Raw genomic sequence first — 25,283 nt, 5'->3', positions numbered from 1 at the left:
TTCATTTTTTGGTACACCTGTCCTAGACAGACCCAAACCCTGTGTTGAGCCTCCAAAGTCAAATGCACGTGAAGCGAACAAACGTTCCTACTAGGGATCCGACATGAAGCTGAGTTATTCTAGGTTCATAACCTGGGTATCTGTTCTAGACTGTGTACCCGAGCGGACAACTCGAGTCGAGGAGGGGGCTACGTACCGGGGACCCGCGGGATCGTCCGGCTTTGTAACTTGTCCGGCCTCTTTCTTATTTCAAGGTATTTCAAGCTCCTCCCCGGAGGTAAGAAGAGAAAGGTTTCGGCGCAGTTTATACGCAGTTCAGATAATATCAAAGCAGTAAAAGCAGCATTTAGCACATTAGGCCCAAACATGTAACAAAAATCAGATAAAGCCAAATATAACAATTTATCTAAGCTCGAATTCTGAACCCTGAACCAGAGATTCTGGGTTCGCTCCCCAGCGGAGTCGCCAGAGCTGTCACACCTCCTTTTTCACCCGCGCCACCGCAAAGGGGCGCAGAGGGGAGTTTTTCCAATTAAAGGACAATCGAAACGAGATTTATTTATTTATTTCAGAGTCGCCACTTGGGAGATTTATGGTGTCCCAAGTCACCGGTTGAATCTCAAATCGAGGAAAAGAATGACTCTGTTTAACAGTCTGCGCACCAGAAATCCGGATAAGGAATTCTGTTAACCCGGGAGAAGGTGTTAGGCATTCCCGAGTTCCATGGTTCTAGCAAGGTCGCTCAACTGTCATATTCGGCTTGATTATCTGATTTTATACAACTATGAACTTATGTGCAAACTTTAACTCTTTACCGCTTTTATTATTATTATTATTATTATTATTATTATTATTATTATTATTATTATTATTATTATTATTATTATTATTATTATTATTATTATTATTTTTCAGAGAATTGCAACGTTGTGAAAATGTATCTCGAACCACGTCACAACCAATGTACCCGTGATCGTCGACACACTTCGACTCCATTGAGATTTGGATTTGGGTCACATCAATGTACACCCGCGTTTAAGAAAGTAAATTATTAAAGGCGCGCCTAAAGCGACTAGCGCATTATTATTTTTTGAGAAGGCCGTGAAATCTTGCTAAAACGGCCCGTCCGAAGTTCAATTAATTATTAACCATTTATTGAGGGCCCCGTAGCTTGCGTTTTATTTGGCGAGGCTCGTCTCATTTATTTTTAAAGGGCAATCCTAAAGTGACTACATTTCTATTAAGTTTGTTTCTAAAATAAAGGGAGGAATCCTAGTTAATAATACTTCCTAACTCATGTTGCAATTAACATTAACTAATTATCCACAATCATTCAAATATCCAATTATCAACTAAAAATGCAAGTCCAGAATCAATTTCCAAACTTATTTCCTTTAACAGAGTTAAACAACAAACTATTCTAGGCTAATTAGTGATAAGCAAATCCAACAGTCAAATTACACTTCCAGTTTTAAACTAACTCACAATTACCATTACTAAGTACAAAACAATATGACTCCAGGATTACACTGCCAATTATTAGGACGAGTGAGGACTGTGAATCACAAGATCGCTTTATGTTTTGAATAACTTCTGATTTTTAAAACTTAACTACACTAAATGAAATTAAATTACCACATGTCTTAACAAACTATCACATGTCCCGAACAGTCCATGAGTTCAACAGTCCAAACCAATCTAAATCGTTGTAAAACAATTTTAATTACAGTCCAAACTACTACAATCAATTATGATAAAATACGACAAGAACTAAAGCTTTCAATGAAGTTATATTTCCATTTTTTTTATTTCATTCCAACTGGACAGCTACATGGTTTGAGATTCAGGACATGTACCTGGAAATGACAATACAAGAAGAAGAGAAGGAGGAGTCAGCAACAGTAATAATATAGCAATGCAACAGCAACCCAACAACAACAATTCGAACCAAATTCGAGGCCCGAGAAAATTTGAAGAAAACCCAAACAAACTCAATAGAACAACCCCAAAAGTTTGTAAAAGACTAAACAACAACAACCAACATCACCACAAACAGACTCAACCACGCGTGTATTAAAAAAAACTGAAAGAGAACTCGTTTTCTTTCTCCAAAAACCAGCCCCAAACTCTCTTAAAAAAATCCACCCTTATCCTCTCTCCAAAAACTCTCTCCTTTTTTTGGTCTTGAAATGACCCTATTTATAACAAAACTCTTGCCTTGAAAGACTTAAACTAATCCGAAATATTCTCCCCACACTTGCATGCCTTGTTCCCCACTACTGCATGCTTTGTCTCCCACTATATTAAACAAATACATTAATTCCCACCACCATATGTCTTGTCCCCCACTATGTTAAACAATGCATTATTGCCCACTACCATATGTCTTGTCCCCCACCATGTATTAATCAATGTATTAATTCCCACCATTATGTCTTGTCTCCCACTACGTATTATTTTAATATATTAGCGCTTAGTGGACAGAACACTCAAATTAATCAATTACTAAAACTTAAAATCCCGAAAATGCCCCTGAAACTGCTGAAATTACCATTCTACCCCTGAAAATACTGCAATTTACCATTCTACCCCATCCCTTTCAATCTGTACCAAAACCATATCAGCTATAACCAATTCACCTACTCAACGATCCAATTAACAAACAAACTTAACAGGACAAACAAGTAGATTTAAATCACTAAACTCAACATCAGTTGAACTCAAACTAAATCAAACAACATCATAACCAAGATGAATGATTCATACTAAATCAAAAACTAAAAACCAACACATAAACACTCACATTAAATCACTTGATGAAAAACTAACGAACTTCAAACAAAATGAACACGAATTATCTTTAATACAAACAAAGACGTGGGTTCGAATTCAAACCAACCCATCAGAACACAAACACAATCATAGAAAGAAGAAAAAGAGCGGAAGATGAATTCACTGAACGGAAAACTAAAAGAAAAGAGAACGGAAACCTACTAGTTTGAAGTCCGGGTTCGAACGGAACCTCGACGTACCGCCTCGACGTATGACCGAGCATGGCCTCGAATGCATGACCTCGACGTACTGCCTGGAGATGGAGTTGGAAGCAGAATGATGGGGTCACTGGTTGTTGACGTTCGCGGATGAAGTTGGACGTTGGGTGGTCGTTCATGGCTGGACGTAGCAGAAGCGATGATGGTCGTTGCTGGTTTTTCCGGCGATGGAGGCGACGATGATGGCAAAGCTCAGAGACGACGGGGAAATAGCAGTTGGCTGTTGGTGGCTGGTCGTGGCAGAATGACGGACTGAAGGACGTGAGAGAGGTTGTTGGACGCTGATGGGTGGTTCGATGTTACTGGAGTGAGGTCGAAGGGTTTGGCGATGGAGTTTGGTAGTGTGACGGGCTGTTTCAGGTGGAACGAGGAAGAATATGATCGAAGCTGGCTCGAACGGATGGACTAGAATGGTGCTGGTTGGGCGACGCTGAAGGGGTCGTTTGGAGGGTGGTCGCCGGAGGTGAGGTGAAGCAGATGCAGAAGGGAAGCCATGGGAGTCGGTTGGTTTCGAGAGGGACATGGTCATGGGCTGCTGGACGTGGAGGAGCTGGCTGCTCCGACGAAGACGAAGGCGAAGCAGAAAAGGCAGCCATGGGAGTTTGAGGTGGAGGGGTCGTTTGGAGAAGGAGAGGAGAGGGGGCGGGCAGCTCTTTTTTTAGGGTTTTGGGGTTGGGAAAAATGAAAAATGAAAATGGGGGGTTGGGATTCATTTGGGTTTTAGGGCGGACTGGGTCGGGTTGACCCGGTGGGGTTATTTGGTTTGGGCCTGGTTGATTTAATTTAAAAGGTTGCTCAATCCGATTTTCTTCTTATTTCCAATGTTTCTTTTTTTTTCTTCTTTTATTTTTTCTTAAACTAAAACTAAATTCTAAAAATCCTAAATTATCCTATAGAACTAAATTAATTTATAAAGTGCAAATTAACTCTTAATAACAATTAACACATAATTAAATAGCAGTTACGATAAAATCACATAATTTGGACATTAAATGCTAAAAATGCAACGTACATATTTTTTTATGATTTTTTTGTTCTTGTAAAACCAACTTAATTGCTCCTTATTATAGAATTAAATTCTAAATGCAAATGCGACATATTTTTGTATTTTTTTTTATCAATTTAACAAATAAACATGCACGAAAAATTACAAATAATTATCCAAAAAATGCCACGAAAATTCTCAAAATTGCACACAGAGAAAAATTATTTTATTTTGAATTTTTGGGAGTATTTCTCACAAAGGGCAAAAATCACGTGCTTACAGCTATCTACAGTCTTTGGTTTTATGTCCATGGGTACCATGGTATTTGCATATTTGATTAGGGTTCCTTTGAGCTGGATCGGTCTGTAAGAGTCTGGGCCATCTAGTATTCTTGATCTGTCCAATGGCTGATACAATACCTGAGGCATCGATGCTAAAGTTGTATTCTAATAGTTGTGGTGCTTCTGTGGGATCGGCATGTTTATCGAAGCCACTTTTACTCATGAGCCCTCGGGAGCTCTATCCTTGATCATTTCGAACGGGATTACGTCCTGGGCTGCTGTTTTTACGATCCGCGTTGTATGGTTGGTAACGATCTCTGTTTGATCGGGGTTCTCTATTAATGTCCCTTTGAATTCTGCCGATGGGCCTATTTGTATAAATGGAACCAGAAGGGGTTCCCAATTTATCATCCTCGGCCCTGATCTTCGACTGATATCGATTATGTACATCGGCCCAGGTCACAACTGGATATTCAATTAAATTCTGCTTTAGTTGTTGTGATGTATCGAGCTTCGCTTGTTCAAACCTTGAGTGAAGGCTTGAACAACCCAATCATCTATGACCGGGGGTAGATCCATGAGTTCCATCTGGAACCGACATACGAACTCCCTTAATATTTCATTGTCTTTTTATCTCAATTTGCAGAGGTCCGGCTTCCTAGTTGCAACCTTTATTGCTCCGGCGTGTGCCTTTACGAACGAATTTGCAAGCATGGCGAAGGAACGATGGAATTGGGCGGCAAATTGTGCTACCATATCATCAGCCCTTTCGATAAAGTCTTTACAAACTTTTTCAATAGAACAGATTCAATCTCATTGTCTTCTAAGTCATTCCCCTTTATTGCGCATGTGTAAGAAGTAACATACTCATTAGGGCCAGTGGTCCCATTGTATTTTGGAATTTCTGGTATACGGAATTTCTTTGGGATGGGCTTCGGAGCCGCACTTGGAGGGAAAGGCTTATGCACGAACTTCTTCGAATCCAAACCCTTCAGAATCGGGGGTGCTCCCGGTATTTGGTCAACCCATGAGTTGTACATTTATACCTTTTTGTCATTAGCCTCGATTTTCTTTTTACCTGATTCGATCCATTTGGTGAGCACCTCGAGCATCTTTATAATGGCGGGGTCAGTCCCCGTTTCATTGGTGTTCGATTTCTCTGGTATAGGTTCGACTCTATGAACAACTTCTTGTGATGTTTCGAGCTCAATTCTGCTTGGTGCTCGATTCTGATTTTGGAGTTGTGCTATCGCAGCTTGTTGAGTCTACAATATTTTGAATATCATTCGAAGGCAAATTTCGCCTTCTTCACCGCTCTGTGCATTCTGATCGGGCATCTCTGCGGACACTATTTTCAGGGTCAACACCCAAATTTCCATTAATGGCAATATGAGAGCTGACATCGACTGGGTCTACGGTCGGTGCTCCATCAGAGTTGACTGGAGGTACTCTATTTCCTGGGGCGACTATGTTCTCGTTCTCGCCATGATGACCATGGCCGTTATCTGTGTGAGTAGGTGCTACTTGAGAGTTTGACATGTTGATTCCTAAAATCAAAGACACTTACGAGAACAAGCTAAAAGCAGTGTATGTTACGAGAATTAATATTAGGAAATTACTATTATTCTTAGCTGCACGGTGGGCGCCAAATTGTTTACCAAAAAAATTGAATAACAAATAAATTTATAATGTGATCTTAAGGACACATGATTTCACCTAATATCAATTGATGAATATGAAGATTAGTAATAGAAATTAAAAATAAGATAAGGCAAACCAGTGTTTGAACAGAATTCAGCCCTCGAGTTTGAATACCCTCGGACTGATTGATGCAAGAACAGTTAAAAATATGACAATCTAATGAATGAGAATATAAGCCAGAAAGTATTGATATGTGTGAATATAAGGTAGTTAGAAAATGATTAGGACCCTCTTTATATAGTAGAGGAATCCTATCTATGGTGCAATTCTAATTATGAAAGTAAATCCCATGATTAGCTAAACAATCGCCCTTGATTTGATCTGTTCCGAGATTTATGCGATGATCTTCGACCAGCCATGGATTTCTCGCCTTTCTGTTATTGTGCTTTGCTCGATGTCTGTCTCATTTGGTCTCGACCGCTTCTGGCCTCGATCTCGACAGGTACCTCGGTCTCGAACTCGGTACCTTATCCTCATGTTTTGGTCTGATCTACTGGGGGGCCGATCTTTGATGCAATTCCCTGGCCTCGATCATATAGTAAAATCGGGTAGGCTCGGTTTTAACTATGTACGCAAGTATTAATAATTGAGTTCTAAATTTCATATGTGTACATATTTAATAAATTTCTTAATATAAATTCACTGTTTGCACAAAAATTACTGAATTTTTCCGAACCTGTAGCGGGCTACAAACTCCGTCCTTGCACACCTGTCTCGGTAGAGGATACGATCTCTTAGAATTGAGGTTTATTAGTTCTTAAGAACTAATGTAACTCAAAAAGAATTCTCTTGCTATTCTGAGGAAGCATTGTCCGATTAATGATATGGAAATTTAACAAAATTATATGCTCTCTCTATTTATTTGCCTCTACTGTCTGTCATTTCAATTACGTTAATTTATTTTTACTATATTTATGTACTGCTTGTACCCTACTAATTACGAACGACCGTAGATCGAGAATTCTCCCTCTACACTATGATGGATTTGTGCTTGAAGATTAGCTCATAAGCCATAGTATGGTTTATGCACCTCTCAATCCTCAATGTAATTTATCAAAGAATTGTAACTAATATATCTAAGATTTTTCTTGCACTATCAGATTATTTTTACATGTAGTAATAGGTAACATGTATATAAATCACACTTTTTATGTTGTGGGTAACGTGCTCGATATATATTATTAAACTCTTTATCAGTTTTTAATATTACTATCCAGACCCCCCATTTGTAGGAATATACTGGATATGTTGTTGTTTATCAATTTCCAATATTACTATCCTATTTCTACTATCCTATATCTAAGACTGTCAACTCAAGTTAGTGTAAGCACTTAGTAATGTTACCTGGCTGATTGAGTGAATAATTTCCGACCATCAATGAATAAAAGTTATGTAAAAAGAAAAAATATTTCAAAAAACAGAGAGAACAGAGAGAAGAGATTAAGAGACACTAACTAAATAAGATAGATGTCTAAATATCAAGATTGGATTATAATACAACCATCCACCAAAGTTTCATACAAGACTCGATTATTACTCGAAAAGACAGAAAAAAGAAGAGATAACAGACACAAAATAGAAATGGATCCATAAGCTGGATCAAATAACTCGATATCCATATTCTTATTATATTCTGCTCCTGATCATGATTGCACTACTGCCAAAGAGTGCGGTGAAAATCTGATCTTTCATCAAACTTACTGGACCCTGCATCGCCAAATTAAACCAGCAAATTAATCAAGGAACTATAAGCCAATAATATCCAGAAAAAATATATAGCGAGTATTGTATATATATATATATATATGTAGCTTCTAATTTATCAACATTGGTGTATGTTATAACTCTATTTTTTTTTTTTAACTTTGACAAACTGATAGCAAGGGAGGACACATCCTTTTGTAACATGTGAGAGAGGCGATCATAAATATTGTTTAAGTATCCCCCAGTGCTTGCTTATAAATGAATGGAATGTTGTTTTCTTATCTAGGTAAATACAATTATCATCTCATTAGCAAAATTTAGGGTTTGAATTTAGGCTCTATTAGGTTCATTTTCATCGCATGAAATCAGAGACAGTCCCATACCATTGTTAGTGTATTCATTGTTATTAGGTCCCACGTTATATCTTCCAGCACCAAATATCTAATAGTCCTGAACATGGTGGGGTGTTAATTGTCCCATATTGATTGAGGGAACGGAATATTGTTCCTAGCTTATAAAGTAATAGACAATCTTCACCTCATGAGTTATACTAGTTTTTAAGGCCGAATTAGACCCAATATTCTTTTTTTTAACAAGTATGCAGGTCAATTCAGTTGTAACAAAATAAGTATGTACCCCATTTTCAAGTGACTAATTAATAGTGCAAGAACTTAGAGTGAAGAAGATGATAACCATACTTAGAGCAGTCTGTGGAGGGGCTGATCTTGTAAGGAATGTTGACACCACAAGCACCAGGGAGACCAGCGGCTTTGCCCATATCAATACCCTTAATAGCATTAGCAGCCGATTTCAGGCAAGTGCATGCAGTCTTGCGGTCAGCTGGGGACTTGGCTGCACCCAACAGACCTTTAACACCACCACAACAGCTCCCCAAAGGGCCGCGGCCCTGCAAATAAGGGAGACAAGGAGCCAAGCCGGACTGAACTTGGCCGCAGCTCAGTGCCTCTGCATGGGGTGCAACCACCACCATGCACAAAACCACAAAGCATGCAATCTTACCTACCATTTCCATTTTTTGAAAATAATAACAGAACAATAGAGTGTAGTGTCAGGATTCGAAGTAGTGAAGGGTATAATACTACAAATATTTTTGCTCGAGTGTTGGGTACATAAGCTAGTGAGAACTTTGGTTATTTATAGAGAGAAAATTGGAAATAAATTAATGGCCGGACAATGGAGGATTGAGAGAATTAGTTGGTAGTTGAGTTGTATTCAACGAGGGTAATAATTAGGGAGGTGCCGCTGCCTATAAAGTCAGGTTTAATTCTTACGTGTTTGACTTTTAATGAACCAGCTGTCATTTAGGCACTCTAAAAATCGACACCCTTAAAGACCGTGGTCCCAATCCTAGCATTCCTTATTTTTGATTTTGAGTTAATAAAGAATACTTACATTGTTAATTGTTCCTTCTGTCTCAAAATAAATCGACACCCTTAAAGACCGTGGTCCCAATCCTAGCATTCCTTATTTTTGATTTATGTGATAATATATTTTTTTTGAGATTTGAACTTTTTAAGTTTGACCTTGCATTTGATCAAAATAAATTTTAAGTTTTTCAAAATAAAATTTAAATATTTGAAAATTACGTAAAAAAATACTATAAGTCACAATAATTAATAATTCAAAATATTTTAAAAAATAATTCGTTTGTCTCTCAAATTCCAAACACTTTCACATAAACTACATTGTGGCGGAGGGAGTAGTTATTTTTACATGTTATATCACTTGTCTTATTTTTTAGATTATAAATTTCAATTTTTATAGATAATTACTTGTAAATATATATTTTGAGTGACTTGATAGTGGAACTAAGTGTCTATAAGTCAAAATTTCTTCTTCCTAACCTTGTCAAATAAATTTTTGGTAACCTACACAGTAGAGTATGACTTGATAAATACTAATTGATGAAAACGTTGTATATTTTATTATATATATATATATATATATATATTGTAACATAAAAATACTAGTACTATTCTTGTGAAGTTACTCTTATTGTAACAGTGATAAAAAAAAAGTTCCTCTTGGTACGCATATATACTGATAAGATTTGGCCCAAACTAAGCCTGAAAATCAATTACGCCTAACAAGAAGATTTGTTTTTTTCCTTTTAATTGGTGACAGCGGCGAAGCTAAAAATTTCTCCAAGGGTGTTCAAATTTAAAAGAAGTGAAAAAAACTTCCGACAAAGGTTGTTCAATATATGTTATATACTTGTAAAATATAATATTTTACCTATGTATACAGTGCAATTATTCGACGAAGGGTCCTGAGGACCATGTGGCTTCGCCACTGATTGGTGATGTCTTGTTCAGATTGTGTGACTATTCTGAATGCCTGTTACCTCCTATCACCGGTCAAACAATAGGAAATCTTCTGAGGCCTAGTCTATGATGTTAGCCTGATGTCTTCTGGAAATAACGTTTCCACACCGAAGGTGAGTATTTGAATTGCCTCTCTTAAATTCTGGTACATAAATAATTCTCAGAAATTCAAACTACACCAAAGATGAAACGAAAAGAAAAGAAAAAAAGAAGAAAGAAATAAAGTTGGAGTCGTCGTATTTCTCTTCTTTAACGTACATTGTCGTTTGTTTTCTTTCTAAACAATGCTTTATATGTGGAAAATACACGAACCAGTTTCAAATTAAAGCGAACAATTCATCTTTGTTTTTTGTTGAAGAATTAACCTAAATAGGCGCCTACCCAATCACTTAAATTAAAAATAGCCAGCAAATATATAATATATGTATGATATACATATAATCATGTATAGTTAGTGCATAATCTATGTATACCGGCTATTTGTTTGTTTGCCATGATATATATTAGCTCCAGTGCCCATATCGACCTTGTACGTCGTCGACCCTTAACTTTTATGCATCGAATACATATCCCAATTCCAGTTTCACGTGAATTTATCAAAACCATTTTGAGATATGCGTTTGACAATAGTTCACCGAACATATCTGCATGCATGAATTTTGATCTACACTGTGTTTGCATATATTTTTTGAGCCGAGAGTCTATCGGAAATAGCCTCTGTACCCGCACAAGATAAGGGTAACATTTGCGTACACACTACCTTTTTCAAATTTCTCTTGTGAGATTTCACTGGGTATATTATTGTTGTTATTGTACTGTGTTTGGTCCTTCTCTGGAAACGAAATTAAACTGTTACTAGTACTACAAATTTTTCTTTTCGATGCCTTGTTCACATTTCAATTTAATTTCTTCACTTGGTTAAGAAGGTAGTAGGGGTGTCAATGGTTCGGTTCGGACGGTTATTTCATAAAATTTGTACCATACCATTTTTTCGGTTATTCTATTATGTATAACCAAAATTAGACTTTTCGAAACCGTCCCAATCATGTCGGTTTCTCTTCGGTATTGGTACGGTTCGGTTAATTTTTGATATTTTTTTAAATATCATGTAAAATTCACTAGTTGAAGTAGAATGCAATAACATACGTTTTTATAAGATTTAGCAAAATTCTCTAGACATTTTTACTGTTTAAAGGGTGATGAATTAAAAAAAAAAAGCTGGCTAGAATATAGATCCATCAACTATTCTACAACAACGTAAAAGAAATCAAACAAAGGCAAAAAAAATATAAATCACCCGAGTTGAAAGATATACCAAGATGTGACTCAAGAATAAAGTCTATAGAAGATAAAATATTCAAAAAGATAAATCTAAATTATATGAAAGGAAACATATTCAATACATTGTAGTTTGCTACTCATAATCGATAAAATACTTTGTGTCTTGCTAATAAAGATACTTAAATAATTTAGTTTAAGTAGAAGTAGTATAGTAGGTTTTAGGAATTAGTATTTTGAGTTTAATTACTTGTTGGCTCGTAATAGTTTTCATAATTCCAAGGCCGAAAGAAAATTTAGTGCATTATTATTTTTAAACTTACCAAATAAATATATTTTCCACATGTAAAATTTATTCGGTACGGTTCAGTATTTTTTCGGTTTATTTTTATAAAATAAAAAACCTACCCTAATTATCGGTGCGGTTATAGATTTATATAAAAACCTACGGTTTCTTAAAAGGAAACCTAAAAATCGGTTCGGTGCGGTACGGTTCGGTCAGTTTAGTCGGTTTTCGAATATCCATTTACACCTCTAGAAGGTAGAATACTTGGAGTGCAAGTTTAGCAACAATATCCCGGAATGGAATTCGAAGGTGAGGTTTGATACGCAAGTCATCCCAAGACTCAAGAGAGGTAGTTTCTATAAGAAGTAATTTGTTATTTTTGTGGGGGAATGTGGGACTTTGCAACATCGTTGGCCTAAAGCTACTTTGTGGGCCTTTTAAGTTCTAGTCCATTTTATATGTTTTGCTTAATTACACACTATTAAGTGTACTAGTCTTAGAGTACCTTATCTCAATAAGAATTAAATTTTTTTAAAAAGTCAAATAAATATTATTTTAAGAATTATGTTTGAGTTATATAATAAAGTTAAAAGAAGAAAGTGTAAAATTATGAAAATGATGATTAATGTCCATCCTATTTAATTAATCCAATAAAGAAAGAAGTTGTACCTCATGTCCTTAAAATCAATGTTAGTTCTACTAAAAATAAATTATTAATTATAATTACGAATTTTATTCAACATGAACTGCTTGTGAAGGATAAAAGTTGATCAAAATTTCATGTTAATATTTCATATTTTTATGATATATTGTGTCAATATATATAGATAGATTAGACTCATCTATCGAAAAGTATTTAGTGCGAACATTGATTCTTAAATCATGTTCCATCAAAATTAAGGTGAAATTTAATTAGCTAGATTCAAAATTTTATATATTACATAAAATTTTAAATGTTACTATAATTTATTAACATATAATTATTTGTTGAGGGAATAGTTTAGTTTTTAAAGCTACAAATGTGAATATGTCGACCAACTTCAACTCTGTGACAACTAGCTTCATATAAATTATTCTACAAAGTTTTAGATTGTTAGGTGCCTTAAATATTTTATTTTTAGTTACTATTATTTTCAAAACTTTATATTTACCTTATATTTTAAGGTTATTTATTTTTAAAATTAAGATATAAAACATAACTATGTAGGTAGTTTTCAAAATTAATTCCTGGAAACTACGCTAATTAATACTTCAAAATCTAAAATCCACGTTGTTTTCAATCAATAATTTTTTTTCTTTTGGCTTTGTTTGTACTTTTAAGCTTTATAAATGTTTAGGTAAACATACTCATAATTATAATAAAATAACGAGAAATTTTCAGTAACCACTATGTTTTAGTGATTATTAACTCGCTATAGCTATCATTTACTAAATTACTTCCTATAGCTATGTTTTAACTTGTTATAGAGTTTATTCGATGTATTTAAGCTAATGTATTCATGAATACAATAAAAAGAGTTGGCGGAAAAAATGGAATTACGGCTAACGTATAGACTGTATTCATATGTATTCGCGAGCTGTATTCGTGAATACAGTAACAGAATTTGCGGAAAAAAAGTGTTCAGCTGTTTAAAAACAGTAAGTGAATCAATTAACGCGATAGACTCCTAATATAACTCAACAAACTTAATTATAATACACAAAATTTGTATTTCCAGTTATAGAAAAGATTCTCAACCGAAGAACACTCCAAAAATAGAGCAATCTTCAGAGATTCAATCCATCCTTTCTTTTTTTAGTGGTATCTTTACAAATAGATTTATATATTAAAATTACATAATTACATTGAATACAATTAAATACATAAAAATACATTGAATACATGAAGTATATCGGGTCACCAATAGTGTAAAAATATATGAATACATACTGCAGATACATTTGAATATATATATATATATATATATATATATATATATATATATATATATATATATATATATATATAGACACACACACATCTGAATACATAAATTATATTAATTAAAAAAACATATGAATACATTCTCCAATACATTGAATACATACTGCTGAATATATATTGTTGGACAAAACAATGAAACAAAGTGAAGTTTTGAAATTATATAATTACATTGAATACAGTTAAATACATTGAATATATTGAAAAAGTAGAAAAAACTAAAGATAGTGAATGCAATGAAATACATGGAATCCAGCGAGATACATTGAAATACAATGAAAAAAAAGTAACAGATCCAGCTAAATCAGATTTTGAAAATTCAAAACTCTTGAAGCTTCAAAATTCAATGGCATCAGCGGACACCGACGTGCCTCTGGTTCCCGCCGGCGAGGGTTCAACCGGCGTTGGATCGTCCACTAAAAAGCCCAAGCGATTTGAAATCAAAAAGTGGAATGCTGTTGCTCTCTGGGCTTGGGAGTCAATTTCTAACCTTAACTAATTTCCTTTGTCTTTCATTTACCATTTTTTGGGTAAAAATTGCACGGGGAGCTCTATTTGGTCGCCCCCATTTGATCTATACTCATTTTTTTAAAAACTTTTAACTTGTACCCATTTTTTAAACAACTTCAGCTTCCTAAAGTTGCACTGCTATGTCTGAGGTTTGTAATACTGCGAGGGAACTTCAGAGCCGAGTGTCTGAAGTTAATACTACTGGAAAATAAGCTTCAGATACGAGGGTCTGAAGTTTGCTTCGTCTAAGCACCATTCAAGTAGCCTACTGCCAGAGCTATAAAAGTAATGTCGTTGATGCTCTCTTTGTTTGTTGCACGTGAATCTGTTCGATTACCTGAGTTTTATATGAATACATGGTTCTGTTGCTTCCGAAAGATTTATTAATTGATCTTCTTTCTCTCATATTGTGTTTAGCCTTTTTATAAGTAGTTTTTTCTATTGATTCATTCATAATTCCAACATTGATGGCTATTACTGTTATAGCTCCTACAGCAGATTAATTTGAGTCAAAGATATGTGTTTATACAGCTTCGTCGCTTCTCTCATAAAACTAGCTCTCACACATAGACAATCCATTCTCAGGGTTTGACAATTTGCTTGTTGCAATTCTAACTTCAGACCTCGTAAACTTCAGTTCATGGGTCTGAAGTATGAACTGATACAAATGAACTGCAGACTAACGGGTCTGAAGTTTGTTGCCATGTCTTTGTGTCGACTCTGTCATGAAGAAGTGAAAGTTGTAAAAGGTAACTTCAGCTCTAGAGCTGAAGTTTACAAACAAAAACTTTAGCTCTAGAGCTGAAGTTCGATAGTTAAAAAACAAAAACTTCAGTTCTAGAGCTGAAGTTTGATAGTTAAAAAATAAAAATTTTAGCTCTAGAGCTGAAGCTTACAAACAAAAACTTCACCAGTTACAAACAAAAACTTCAGCTCTAGAGCTGAAGTTCGACAGTTACTAGAATGCTGAAGTTTTGCGCGATTGCCTTTGGTACTTCAGCCCCGTATGCTGAAGTTATGCGAAAAAGTGGGTACGCTTGCAATTTTTTTTGCAAAGCGGGCACAAGTTAAAACGTGACACAAAAAGCGGGTATAGATGCAAATGCCCCTTTTTTGGTGTGTAAATTTGATGATTTTATGCTGATTTCTGAGAGAAAAAAAAAAGAAAGAAGGAGAGAGAAAAATAATATACAGCGCATTTAATGGCTTAAAGATAGGAAGTGGCCATATATAGATATTTTGCTATAAAAATTAAAAGGTGGCTATAGGAGATAATCTCTCCGTTCCAATTTATGTGAATATGTTTGACTTGACACAGAGTTTAAGAAAAAAATGAAGACTTTTGGAATTTGTGGTCCTAAACAAGTCAAAAAGGGGCGAGAGCATTTGTGTGGTTATAAAAGCTTCTCATTAAGGGTAGAATTGTAAATTTAAGTTAAATTGTTACCAAATTTAGAAAAGGGGTCATTCTTTTTGGAACGGACCAAAAAGAAAATAGGTTCACATAAACTAGAACAGAGGGAGTAATTTTTAAAAATGATATTTATTCATAATAAATAAGGTATCAACCTTTGCTATAGGAGGTAAAATTTCCTAAATAAATTATATGTCTACCTAACATGAGAGGGTTCATATTTTTGGAGTTAAAGAATAGTTATTTTACCCAATTCAAATAAGGAATATATATATATTTGATTTTAAATTCCTAAATATTAGGAATTTATACGTAGTTCAAATAAGAAAAAACTTAATAGTTAAAATTTTATTTATTTTAAAATTCTAAACATTAGGTAATAGTTAAATGACGATATTGTCTAGTGTAAAATTATTTTCTAAAGGGTAAAAAAGGCGACCGACATTTCGCTAAAGGCCTTCGTACTTTTAATATAGTATAGATATAGATATGCAAATAACAAAAATCAATTTTATTTGAATTTAAAATTCAGATAAATAGACACATATGTTAATGAAATAAAGTGACTTTTCGGAAAGGCCTGACTTTTGCTTTATAAATAAACGTGAGATTCCCTACAATGAAATTCCGAAAATTCTGCAAGGATCAAATAGTGGCTTGTTATATCCTGAAGAAGATTATCTGTATTTTCCACAAAATATATATACGGGCAATAACTTCTATAAGGAAAGTAGTTCTCACGCCTCAAGCCTTCTCAATATCGTTTTTTCAATTACTGTTTTTCTAACAGTTTCAAGTATTTTGGATCTTTAATACAAGGTAACGTAGAGATTGATGAAGATGTCACGCAATCGTATCGGGACAGGATGGATGAAGTGGAGGCTCGCTTCCGGTATCTTGTGTGATAAGAATGTGTCGTTGAGACTTAAAGGTAAGTTCTGCAAGGTTGTAGTTAAGCCGACTATGATGTTTGGAGCAAAGTATTGGACGGTCAAGAACTCTCATACCTAGAAGCTAAAAGTAGCAGAGATGTGGATGTTGAGGTGGATGTGTGGGCATACTCGGTTGGATAAAATTAGGAATGCAGTTATTTGGGAGTGGACCCTAGGATGATAAGATGCGGGAGGCGAGGTTGAGATGGTTCAAGCATGTTAAGAGGAGAAGTATAGAAGCCCCAGTTAGAAGGTGCGAGCAACTAGCCTCGGTGGGTAGCAAGAGGGGTAGAGGTAGGCCTAAGAAGTATTGGGGAGAGGCTATTAGACGGGACATGGCGCAGTTGGAGCTGACTAAGGACATGGACCTAGACAGGAGGGTGTGGAGGTCAAAGATTAGGGTAGAAGGTTCGTAGGTAGTTGAACGTTCTCTTTATCGTACTCAGTTTGCTAGAATTAGTGTTAATATGATATTTTTTATCCTTAGATAGCTGTTACTACCTAGAGTTTGAATGCATTCTTGGATTCGATCTTATTTCATCTTGTTGGTATTCTTAGCTACTTGTTGCAATAATATTTTCTCTTTCAGTCGTTCTCTAGCCGAGGATCTATCTGAAACAGTCTCTCTGCCCTTCCAAGGGTAGGGATAAGGCTGCGTATATCTTACTTTTCCCAGGCCCTATTTGTGGGAAACTACTGGGTTTTGTTGTTGTTGTTGTTGGATAAGAAGGGAGAAGGATCTAAGAATTCTTAAGTCCCCCTTCTTGCTTTTCTCTCCGATAAAGGAAGGAACATGATTTTAATTGCTTTTATGGTACTGTAATTCCACTTTACTGTCTTCTAAGTTTCAACAATGTCTTTCTTAGTTTCCGGAGACGTAATTTATCTACTTATGGATTAAGTACTCTTGAGATGAAAATAATTATATCTCTTCTTTCGCATCATGGTCTAGACATTTTTTCTTTCTTTCTAACGAGACTTGTAAAATCACCTACAAACATTTAGAACTCAATTTGTAAGCCCTAGGAGCTCCTCATACGAACGAAGGAGAGAGCACACGATTTGCTTACTTACAAGGACATACAAATTTCATCTCTTTTTAGAAACTGTACTACATCTCGAACCTATAAACTAAATGGAAATATTGCGAAATTCACACTGGACAAAAAGAAGTGAGTCAGACAAAAAGAAAAGTAACTTAGACAAGAAAAGAAATGGCTTGGACAAAAAGAAATGAAGTAGCTTACAAATCTTTTTTGTCGATAACCTCAAACCAGCTTCACTTTGAAATTTGAATTGAATAGGAAATTAAAATTCTTTTTTCATAGAGCATAAATAAAATAATAAAAGAGAAGAAAGAAATTATAGATATCTCCACACATGTCTAGGTAGATATGATTTCTTGCAGAGGCGAATCCATGATTTAAATTCTATGCTTCAACATTGAACCCATTATATTTTTAAAGTTATGGATTTATATTTATTATTTTTGAATTTTAATAAATTTTTACACATAAATTTTTACTCTGCGTCGAAAGTTATAGATTAATTGAACCCGTAACTACCATACTGCATCCGCTACTGATTTCTTGGAAGTGAGGTTTATTAGTTTTTAGTAAATACCTAGCTCAACAAGAAACTTCCTTCCTATATTGTCTTTTAAACGTAGGCCTTTTAGAATCCTATTGCTATTGTGAGGAAGCATTGTTTTACTATATTGATGTACTGCTGGTACCCAAACTAATTAGGAACGATCGAGAATTTCCTTCTTCACTACGATCGATTGTGCTTTAAGATTAGCTCATAAGGTATAGTATGGTTTATGCACCCCTCACTCCTTAAAAATATCGTCTACACATAATGGTTGTGTTTTGAATGGTTATTGGCCAATACCAACTTATTTTGGTCAGTTTTTTTGGATAATTTTGCTCGAATTTTTAGTAGTGAAAGCATTTTAAGTAATATCTAATGATGGTGTAATCTTTTTCTTTTGCTGTCAGATTATTTTTACCTATTATAGTAAGTACTAACATTTATAAATCATACTTTTCATAATTGGGTAACTTGTTCGATATAAATATTGAACTCCATCCATTTCCAATGTTACCATCCTATTTCTTTAGACTATCAACTCAAGGTAGTGTAAGTAATTAGTTGTATTTGGCGTGGCTGCTTGAGTGAATAAATTTATACCATCAATGACTAAAAATTAAGTGAAAAGAAAGAAAAAAAACCCTAGAAAGAACAGAGAGAAGGGAGTTAAATCTGCAGGGAAGAGACATTAACTAATTGTATTGGTCAAAATCTGACTGTCACGGCCGAACTGACCAACGTCCCGCCTAAGTGATCGGGCAGTGGAAGATAACATATTCTACATCCCTTTCCCGACACCCGTCGAGTCGAAAAGAGCAATGCCTAAAAGGACGACCAAGACACACTAGAGGCTAGAGAGCGTCAGACCAAGGAAATGGCAAGGGTGCCATGACTATATATAGTAGGGGAAAACCTTCAATTAAAGGAGGCTCCTCCCCCCTTTTTGCTCTCTCCTAAGCTCTCTTCTTGTAATCTTGATAGGAAAGAAGTAATCTGCAGAAGAACATGTAAAGCTATCTCCCCCATCGATCGATGGGAGCCACAATGTTGAATTTCAATAAGATCGTTTATATCTTTTTTATCCTATATACAATCCATACTATTAGCTCTTTGATCTGGAATTTATTATGTCTGACTAAGATTTACTCCTTCATCTTCTTTGATTGATTGTTCAAAAAAGTTTCGATATCTTTTGAGTCAAACAATTTGGCGCCGTCTGTGGGGATTTCTTAGTGAAATTTCCTAGTCTCTCCCAGATCAAAGACAAGAAATATGATCACCCACCCAAAAGGGCACAAAGGAAAAACCCAACCCACGCGACACAAAAGCACAACACGGTAGGGGGAGGAGAGCCGAGTAGAATCACTAAATTCAGAAATCTTTGGCCCATCAACCATCGAAATGCCAAACGAGAGGAACAATGTTACCAACCTATTCTCCCCCATTGGACCACCGGGTAGGGGCAAGGAAAGTATCATTTTAACTCACCTTCTGCTCTTTGCTCAAGAAGGAACATAAAAGCCGCGCGGACGAGCGAGTAAAGAAACATCTCAAATAAAGAAAGAAAAACTACTGCAAAACAACCGAACACCGCCCGCCGGTGACACCTCCAAGTCGGAAGGCAGAAGTCAGACAAGAAAACTACAATATGTGCACAGAACGAACCTAAGGGAAATAACAACGTTTCGTATTCTCTAATGTTGCACCCCTGATGCAAGCAATGTCAAACGAACTGGGACTCTCCCAGAAAATGTCCGGCTCTCCAAAAACTGGGACTGACAATGGGTTACTATTTCAATAAGTTCAAAATAACACCCTTTAAGGCCAAGGGCCTTCGCCAAAAAAGAAGAGTTCGACCTCGGTCGAATGACGATGGGTTACTATTTCGATAAGTTCGAAATAAAACCCTTTAAGGCCAAGGGCCTTCGCCAAAAAAAAAAGAGTTCGACCTCGATCAAACGACGACACTATTTTGATAAGTGTGAAATAACACCCTTTAAGGCCAAGGGCCTCCGCCAAAAAAGAAGAGTTCGATCACGATCGAACGACGACGGGTTACTATTTCGATAAGTTCGAAATAACACCCTTTAAGGCCAAGGGCCTTCGCCAAAAAAGAAGAGTTCGACCACGATCGAAAGACGACAAGTTACTATTTTGATAATTTCGAAATAACACCCTTTAAGGCTAAGGGCCTTCACCAAAAAAGAAGAGTTCGACCATGATCGAACGATGACGGGTTACTATTTCGATAAATTTGAAATAACACCCTTTAAGGCCAAGGGCCTTCACCAAAAAAGAAGAGTTTGACCACGATCGAACGTCGACAGGTTACTATTTCGATAAATTCGAAATAACACCCTTTAAGGCCAAGGGCCTTCGCAAAAAAAAAAAGAGTTCGACCTCGATCGAACAACGACGGGGTACTATTTCGATAAGTTCGAAATAACACCCTTTAAGGCCAAGGGCCTCCGCCAAAAAAGAAGAGTTCGATCACGATCGAACGACGACGGGTTACTATTTCGATAAGTTCGAAATAACACCCTTTAAGGCCAAGGGCCTTCGCCAAAAAAGAAGAGTTCGACCACGATCGAAAGACGACAAGTTACTATTTTGATAAGTTCGAAATAACACCCTTTAAGGCTAAAGGCCTTCACCAAAAAAGAAGAGTTCGACCATGATCGAACGATGACGGGTTACTATTTCGATAAATTTGAAATAACACCCTTTAAGGCCAAGGGCCTTCGCCAAAAAAGAAGAGTTTGACCACGATCGAACGTCGACAGGTTACTATTTCGATAAATTCGAAATAACACTCTTTAAGGCCAAGGGCCTTCGCTAAAAAAGAAGTGTTCAACCTCGATCGAACAACGGCAGGTTACTATTTCAATAAGTTCGAAATAACACCCCTTAAGGCCAAGGGCCTTCGCCAAAAAAAAATGGTTCGACCTCGATCGAACGATGATGGGTTACTAATTCGATAAATTCGAAATAACACCCCTTAAGGCCAAGGGCCTTCGCCAAAAAAGAAGAGTTCGACCATGATCGAACGATGATGGGTTACTATCTCCCTTGTCCTTAAAGGGTGTTACTTGGAAAAGTTCGAAATAACACCCTTTAAGGCCAAGGGACTTTGCCAAAAAAGAAGGGTTTGACCTCGATCGAACGACGACGGGTTACTATTTCGATAAGTTCGAAATAACACCCTTTAAGGCCAAGGTCCTTCGCCAAAAAAGAAGAGTTCAACCTCGATCGAACGACGACGGGTTAATATTTCGATAAGTTCGAAAAAACACCCTTTAAGGCCAAGGGCCTTTGCCAAAAAAGAAGAGTTCGACCTCGATTGAACGACAACGGGTTACTATTTCGATAAGTTTGAAATAACACCCTTTAAGGCCAAAGGCCTTTGCCAGAAAATAAGAGTTCGATCTCGATCGAATGACGATGGGTTACTATTTCGATAAGTTCGAAATAACACCCTTTAAGGCCAAGGGCCTTCGCCAAAAAAGAAGAGTTCGACCTCGATCGAACGAAGACAGGTTACTATTCCTGCAAACATCCTTTAAGGCCATAAGCCATCGCTAATGAGAAAGTGCAAAATATTCCTAAGGCTAAGGATCATCAGAAAGTGCAAAAGATCGGGACTCGCCGTGTGGGAATCTGTCTCGCACCGAAATCATGCGAAACGAAAACAAGGGTAGAATACAAGGCAAATAACAACGAAAAATTCTCCTTTATACAAAGTCTCCGTGCAAATAGTCGTGGATTACATAAGACCTAAGTCAACAGTCTAAAAAAAGCAATAATAAAACAAAGGAAGAAAGGAATAATGACAATCGACTACGAACAAAAAATTGGGAAGAAAACGACAAACGGAAAACAAATCAATATCACTATCCCTCTACTCTGCATCATTGCCACCCTCTCCACTGCCATCTCCGGGAAGTTCTCCTTCGGCGTCCGCGCCCCCATTGGCTTCCGGCGTCACGGCATCATACCCGCAATTGACGCGAGCCTCCCGCGCTTTCACTCGCACCTCTTCATATGCAGCCTCAGTCACAATACCCACCTTTCACAAACTCTTGTATATATCCCGCTGGGCTTCGACGTAAACCCAAAGCTCGTGCATGTAGCGGGAATCGACGGTGGAAGAAGATTCAATCTGAGCCAACAGTCGCCCATTTTCTGCCTCCAGTGCTGCGACCCGATCTCCCAGAACCGATGCCTTTTGGTCATCTCGCTAATGCGCTCCTCAAGCCTTGCCTCCATAAGGGTAGCCGTCACTCTCTCCGACTCCTGCTCGGACTGAAGGATGCGGATGGTGTTCTCCAGGGCCGCCGCCCTCGCCGAAGCCGTGGACCAAGCACTCTCGATGCTCTCCAACCCAGAAACCTTGTTCTCGAGCTCAATCAATTTCTCCATCCACTCCGCGCTCAGCGCCTCGACCTTGATCAAGTTCTGATCCATCTCTGACTGCATTGACCTCAATTTCTCCTGCAGTTGCTTGCACTCTGTGGCAACTCCCTTGCCCAACTCGAGCTCCTCGTCCTTTATTCGAAGTTTCTCCTCAAGCACACTCTAGCTGCGGGTAGCCTGCATTTATTCCTGGTCTCGCTTCTCCCACTTCTTGCCAAGAGCTCGACTACCGGGATTTGCCTTCAGCCGCTCATGCATCTCGCGACACTTATCGCGGTAACGACGATATTTCTCCAACATCTTCAAGAAAATCTTGGCCCGAATGTTGGCCCTGCGAATGCTCTCCACTTCCACCATATACATCTGAAAAATGAAAAGTCAGGTTAGAATCCTATCATCAAGAAAGACGTGGGAAAAGCGAAAGTAAGCGTAACATACCCTTAAGCCCATAATGGCCACCTCGTCCATCAAGTCAGCATCTGGAGCGGTCCAAAGGGTCGTATTCTCGGCTGCGGAGCATAGCATGCTGAACTGCGGCACCAGGTCCTCCGTATCCCCCAAGAGATTGACATCCGAAGGGATTTCAAGAATACGGGCCGAGCCTCCCGTATGAACCACCGAGTGAGTAAGACCCTCCTCAAACATCCTAAAATCATCAGGGTCGAGGTCCGATTCAGATTCATAGTTGTCGACCACCATGGCTTTTCCTCTTTCAGCAGCCGAAGAGGAAGCACGACCAACTACGGAGGACGAATGTACGTCCGAAACTACAACGGCGACCCCGAAAATCTGACCTTCCGCCACGATAGGTTGTTGGATACCAACAACGATGGGAATCTCTAATTGAGACGAGGCAACGACCGGTTCCGTCCTTACGGGGGGAGCTGCAACAACCCCCTCTCCAAATCCTGTCAAAGGAGAGTCGTCTAGATGAATCACTGTTGGAGGCGCTGTCTCGAATTCCACACGCCGTCTTTTTGATGGCCCCTCTTCTTCCCAGTAGGCGGAGATTCACCCGTCAGGCGAACGACATAGGTCGGAACATCGGCCTGAGAAACGTCCCTCGCAGGAGTAATTATGGCCGCAGACTCAACTAAAGCAGCCCTCGACGAAGGTTGGGTAGTGGGTACCGCGATAGGGCGAGCAGATGAGGCTGGCTGCCAGAAATCTAACGAAGGAGCTCTCACTCTCCGCACCCTCCCTGACATCGATGAACAACACGTGAGGAATTAAATACACAAAGGGAAAAGAGAAAAACGACGAATAGAAACGACATCTTACTAGAAAGAGGCCTACGCCCATACTTGTCATAGAAAGCCGCCCACGTGCGGACCCCCGCCATATGAGGGAGAATAGAACTCACCCACTCACGACTATTTTTGACGGGTGGAAGGGGCAATTTCTCAGCTGCAAAAACATAACAGTGTTTAGTGCTGTAACGAAAAATGGTCGGATATATCCCCGACTGAAAACATGAGACTTACGTGCAAAGTTCCATTTCTCAAGGAACCCTGTCGGATCCGCCACAATGTATTCAATCCGCACATAGAAGTAATTCTCATAAAAATGACGGTTAGTCATGTCATCCATTTTCACCACCAGACTCTTCGACCCCCGAGGACGCATGTGAAGCATCGTGCCGCGGATAAGCTGGGGGGCGAAAATACTGAGTAGGTGATCCAAGGTGATCTCACGACCGGCGAGTTCCGCAAACTTGAGCAACATGAGGAACAACTTGTACAGGTACGATAATAGGACAATCTTCACCTCATGAGTTATACTAGTTTTCAAGGCCGAGTTAGACTCAATATTCTTTTTTTTAACAAGTATGCAGGTCAATTCAGTTGTAACAAAATAAGTATGTTACTCCATTTTCAAGTGACTAATTAATAGTGCAGGGATAGCAAGAACTTAGAGTGAAGAAGATGAAAAACGTACTTAGAGCAGTCAGTGGAGGGGCTGATCTTGTAGGGGATGTTGACGCCACAAGCACAGGGGAGTCCAGCGGCTTTGCCCATATCAATGCCCTTAATAGCATTAGCAGCCGATTTCAGGCAAGTGCATGCAGTCTTGCGGTCAGCTGGGGACTTGGCTGCACCCAACAGACCTTTAACACCACCACAACAGCTCCCCAAAGGGCCGCGGCCCTGCAAATAAGGGAGACAAGGAGCCAAGCCGGACTGAACTTGGCCGCAGCTCAGTGCCTCTGCATGGGGTGCAACCACCACCATGCACAAAACCACAAAGCATGCAATCTTACCTACCATTTCCATTTTTTGAAAATAATAACAGAACAATAAAGAGTAGTTTGGAGGAAGCAGGGGGAGATACTACAAATGTTATTGCCTTGAGTGTTTTGTACAAAAAGCTAGTGAAACCTTTCGGTTTATATAGAGTGAAAAGTGGACATAAGAAATTTGCTTTTAATTACTCTCACTCTCTTATAAGCATCGTTCAAATTAAATATCATATGATGAGCCTAATATGTAATCCCACATTTGGGAAACACCCATTTGAGCGCACCTAATTAATTAATAGGTACCTACCTCTTGACTCCCACTAGAAATGAAACACGAGGAAATGTCTTTGAGGTATTCCTTGAGGGGTTGTTTGGTACATGAATAAAGATAATAATTCCGAGATAGAATTTGAGATTATACTTAATTCCATATTTGGTTATAGTTATTGACTAATCACGAGATAAAATTTATGCTAAAATGCTAGAATTAGGTATCCATATAGAAGGTGGGACAACAAGGGGGAATTTATAGAGGATATTATGGAGCACATGAACCCATCGTCTCTCCATA

General features: G+C 37.7%; 2 protein-coding genes across 2 annotated transcripts; both read right to left on the bottom strand.

Annotated features, from left to right (window-relative positions):
* Positions 1 to 7,398: 7,398 nt before the first annotated feature.
* On the bottom strand, positions 7,399 to 8,964 carry LOC107814800 (non-specific lipid-transfer protein 2). Its single transcript, NM_001425938.1, is given in 2 exon segments — positions 7,399 to 7,724; positions 8,420 to 8,964. Coding segments are annotated over 2 exon segments (345 nt in total). The 5' UTR covers positions 8,755 to 8,964; the 3' UTR covers positions 7,399 to 7,714.
* Positions 8,965 to 24,344: 15,380 nt separating this feature from the next.
* On the bottom strand, positions 24,345 to 24,792 carry LOC142181276 (non-specific lipid-transfer protein 2-like). The gene has a single exon (XM_075254205.1). The coding sequence runs from the start codon at positions 24,744 to 24,746 to the stop codon at positions 24,360 to 24,362; it is 387 nt and encodes a 128-aa protein (XP_075110306.1). The 5' UTR covers positions 24,747 to 24,792; the 3' UTR covers positions 24,345 to 24,359.
* Between the last annotated feature and the right edge of the window lie 491 nt (positions 24,793 to 25,283).

Source organism: Nicotiana tabacum, chromosome 5, assembly GCF_000715075.1.
Source record: "Nicotiana tabacum cultivar K326 chromosome 5, ASM71507v2, whole genome shotgun sequence".
In the NCBI taxonomy this organism is placed as follows: domain Eukaryota; kingdom Viridiplantae; phylum Streptophyta; class Magnoliopsida; order Solanales; family Solanaceae; genus Nicotiana; species Nicotiana tabacum.
The sequence above is the reverse complement of the archived record's forward strand: the minus strand, read 5'-3'. Positions and strand labels throughout refer to the sequence as shown.

Excerpts from the sequence above, each read along its gene's own strand:
- LOC142181276 (XM_075254205.1), bottom strand. The coding sequence starts at position 24,746 with ATGGAAATGGTAGGTAAGATTGCATGCTTTGTGGTTTTGTGCATGGTG.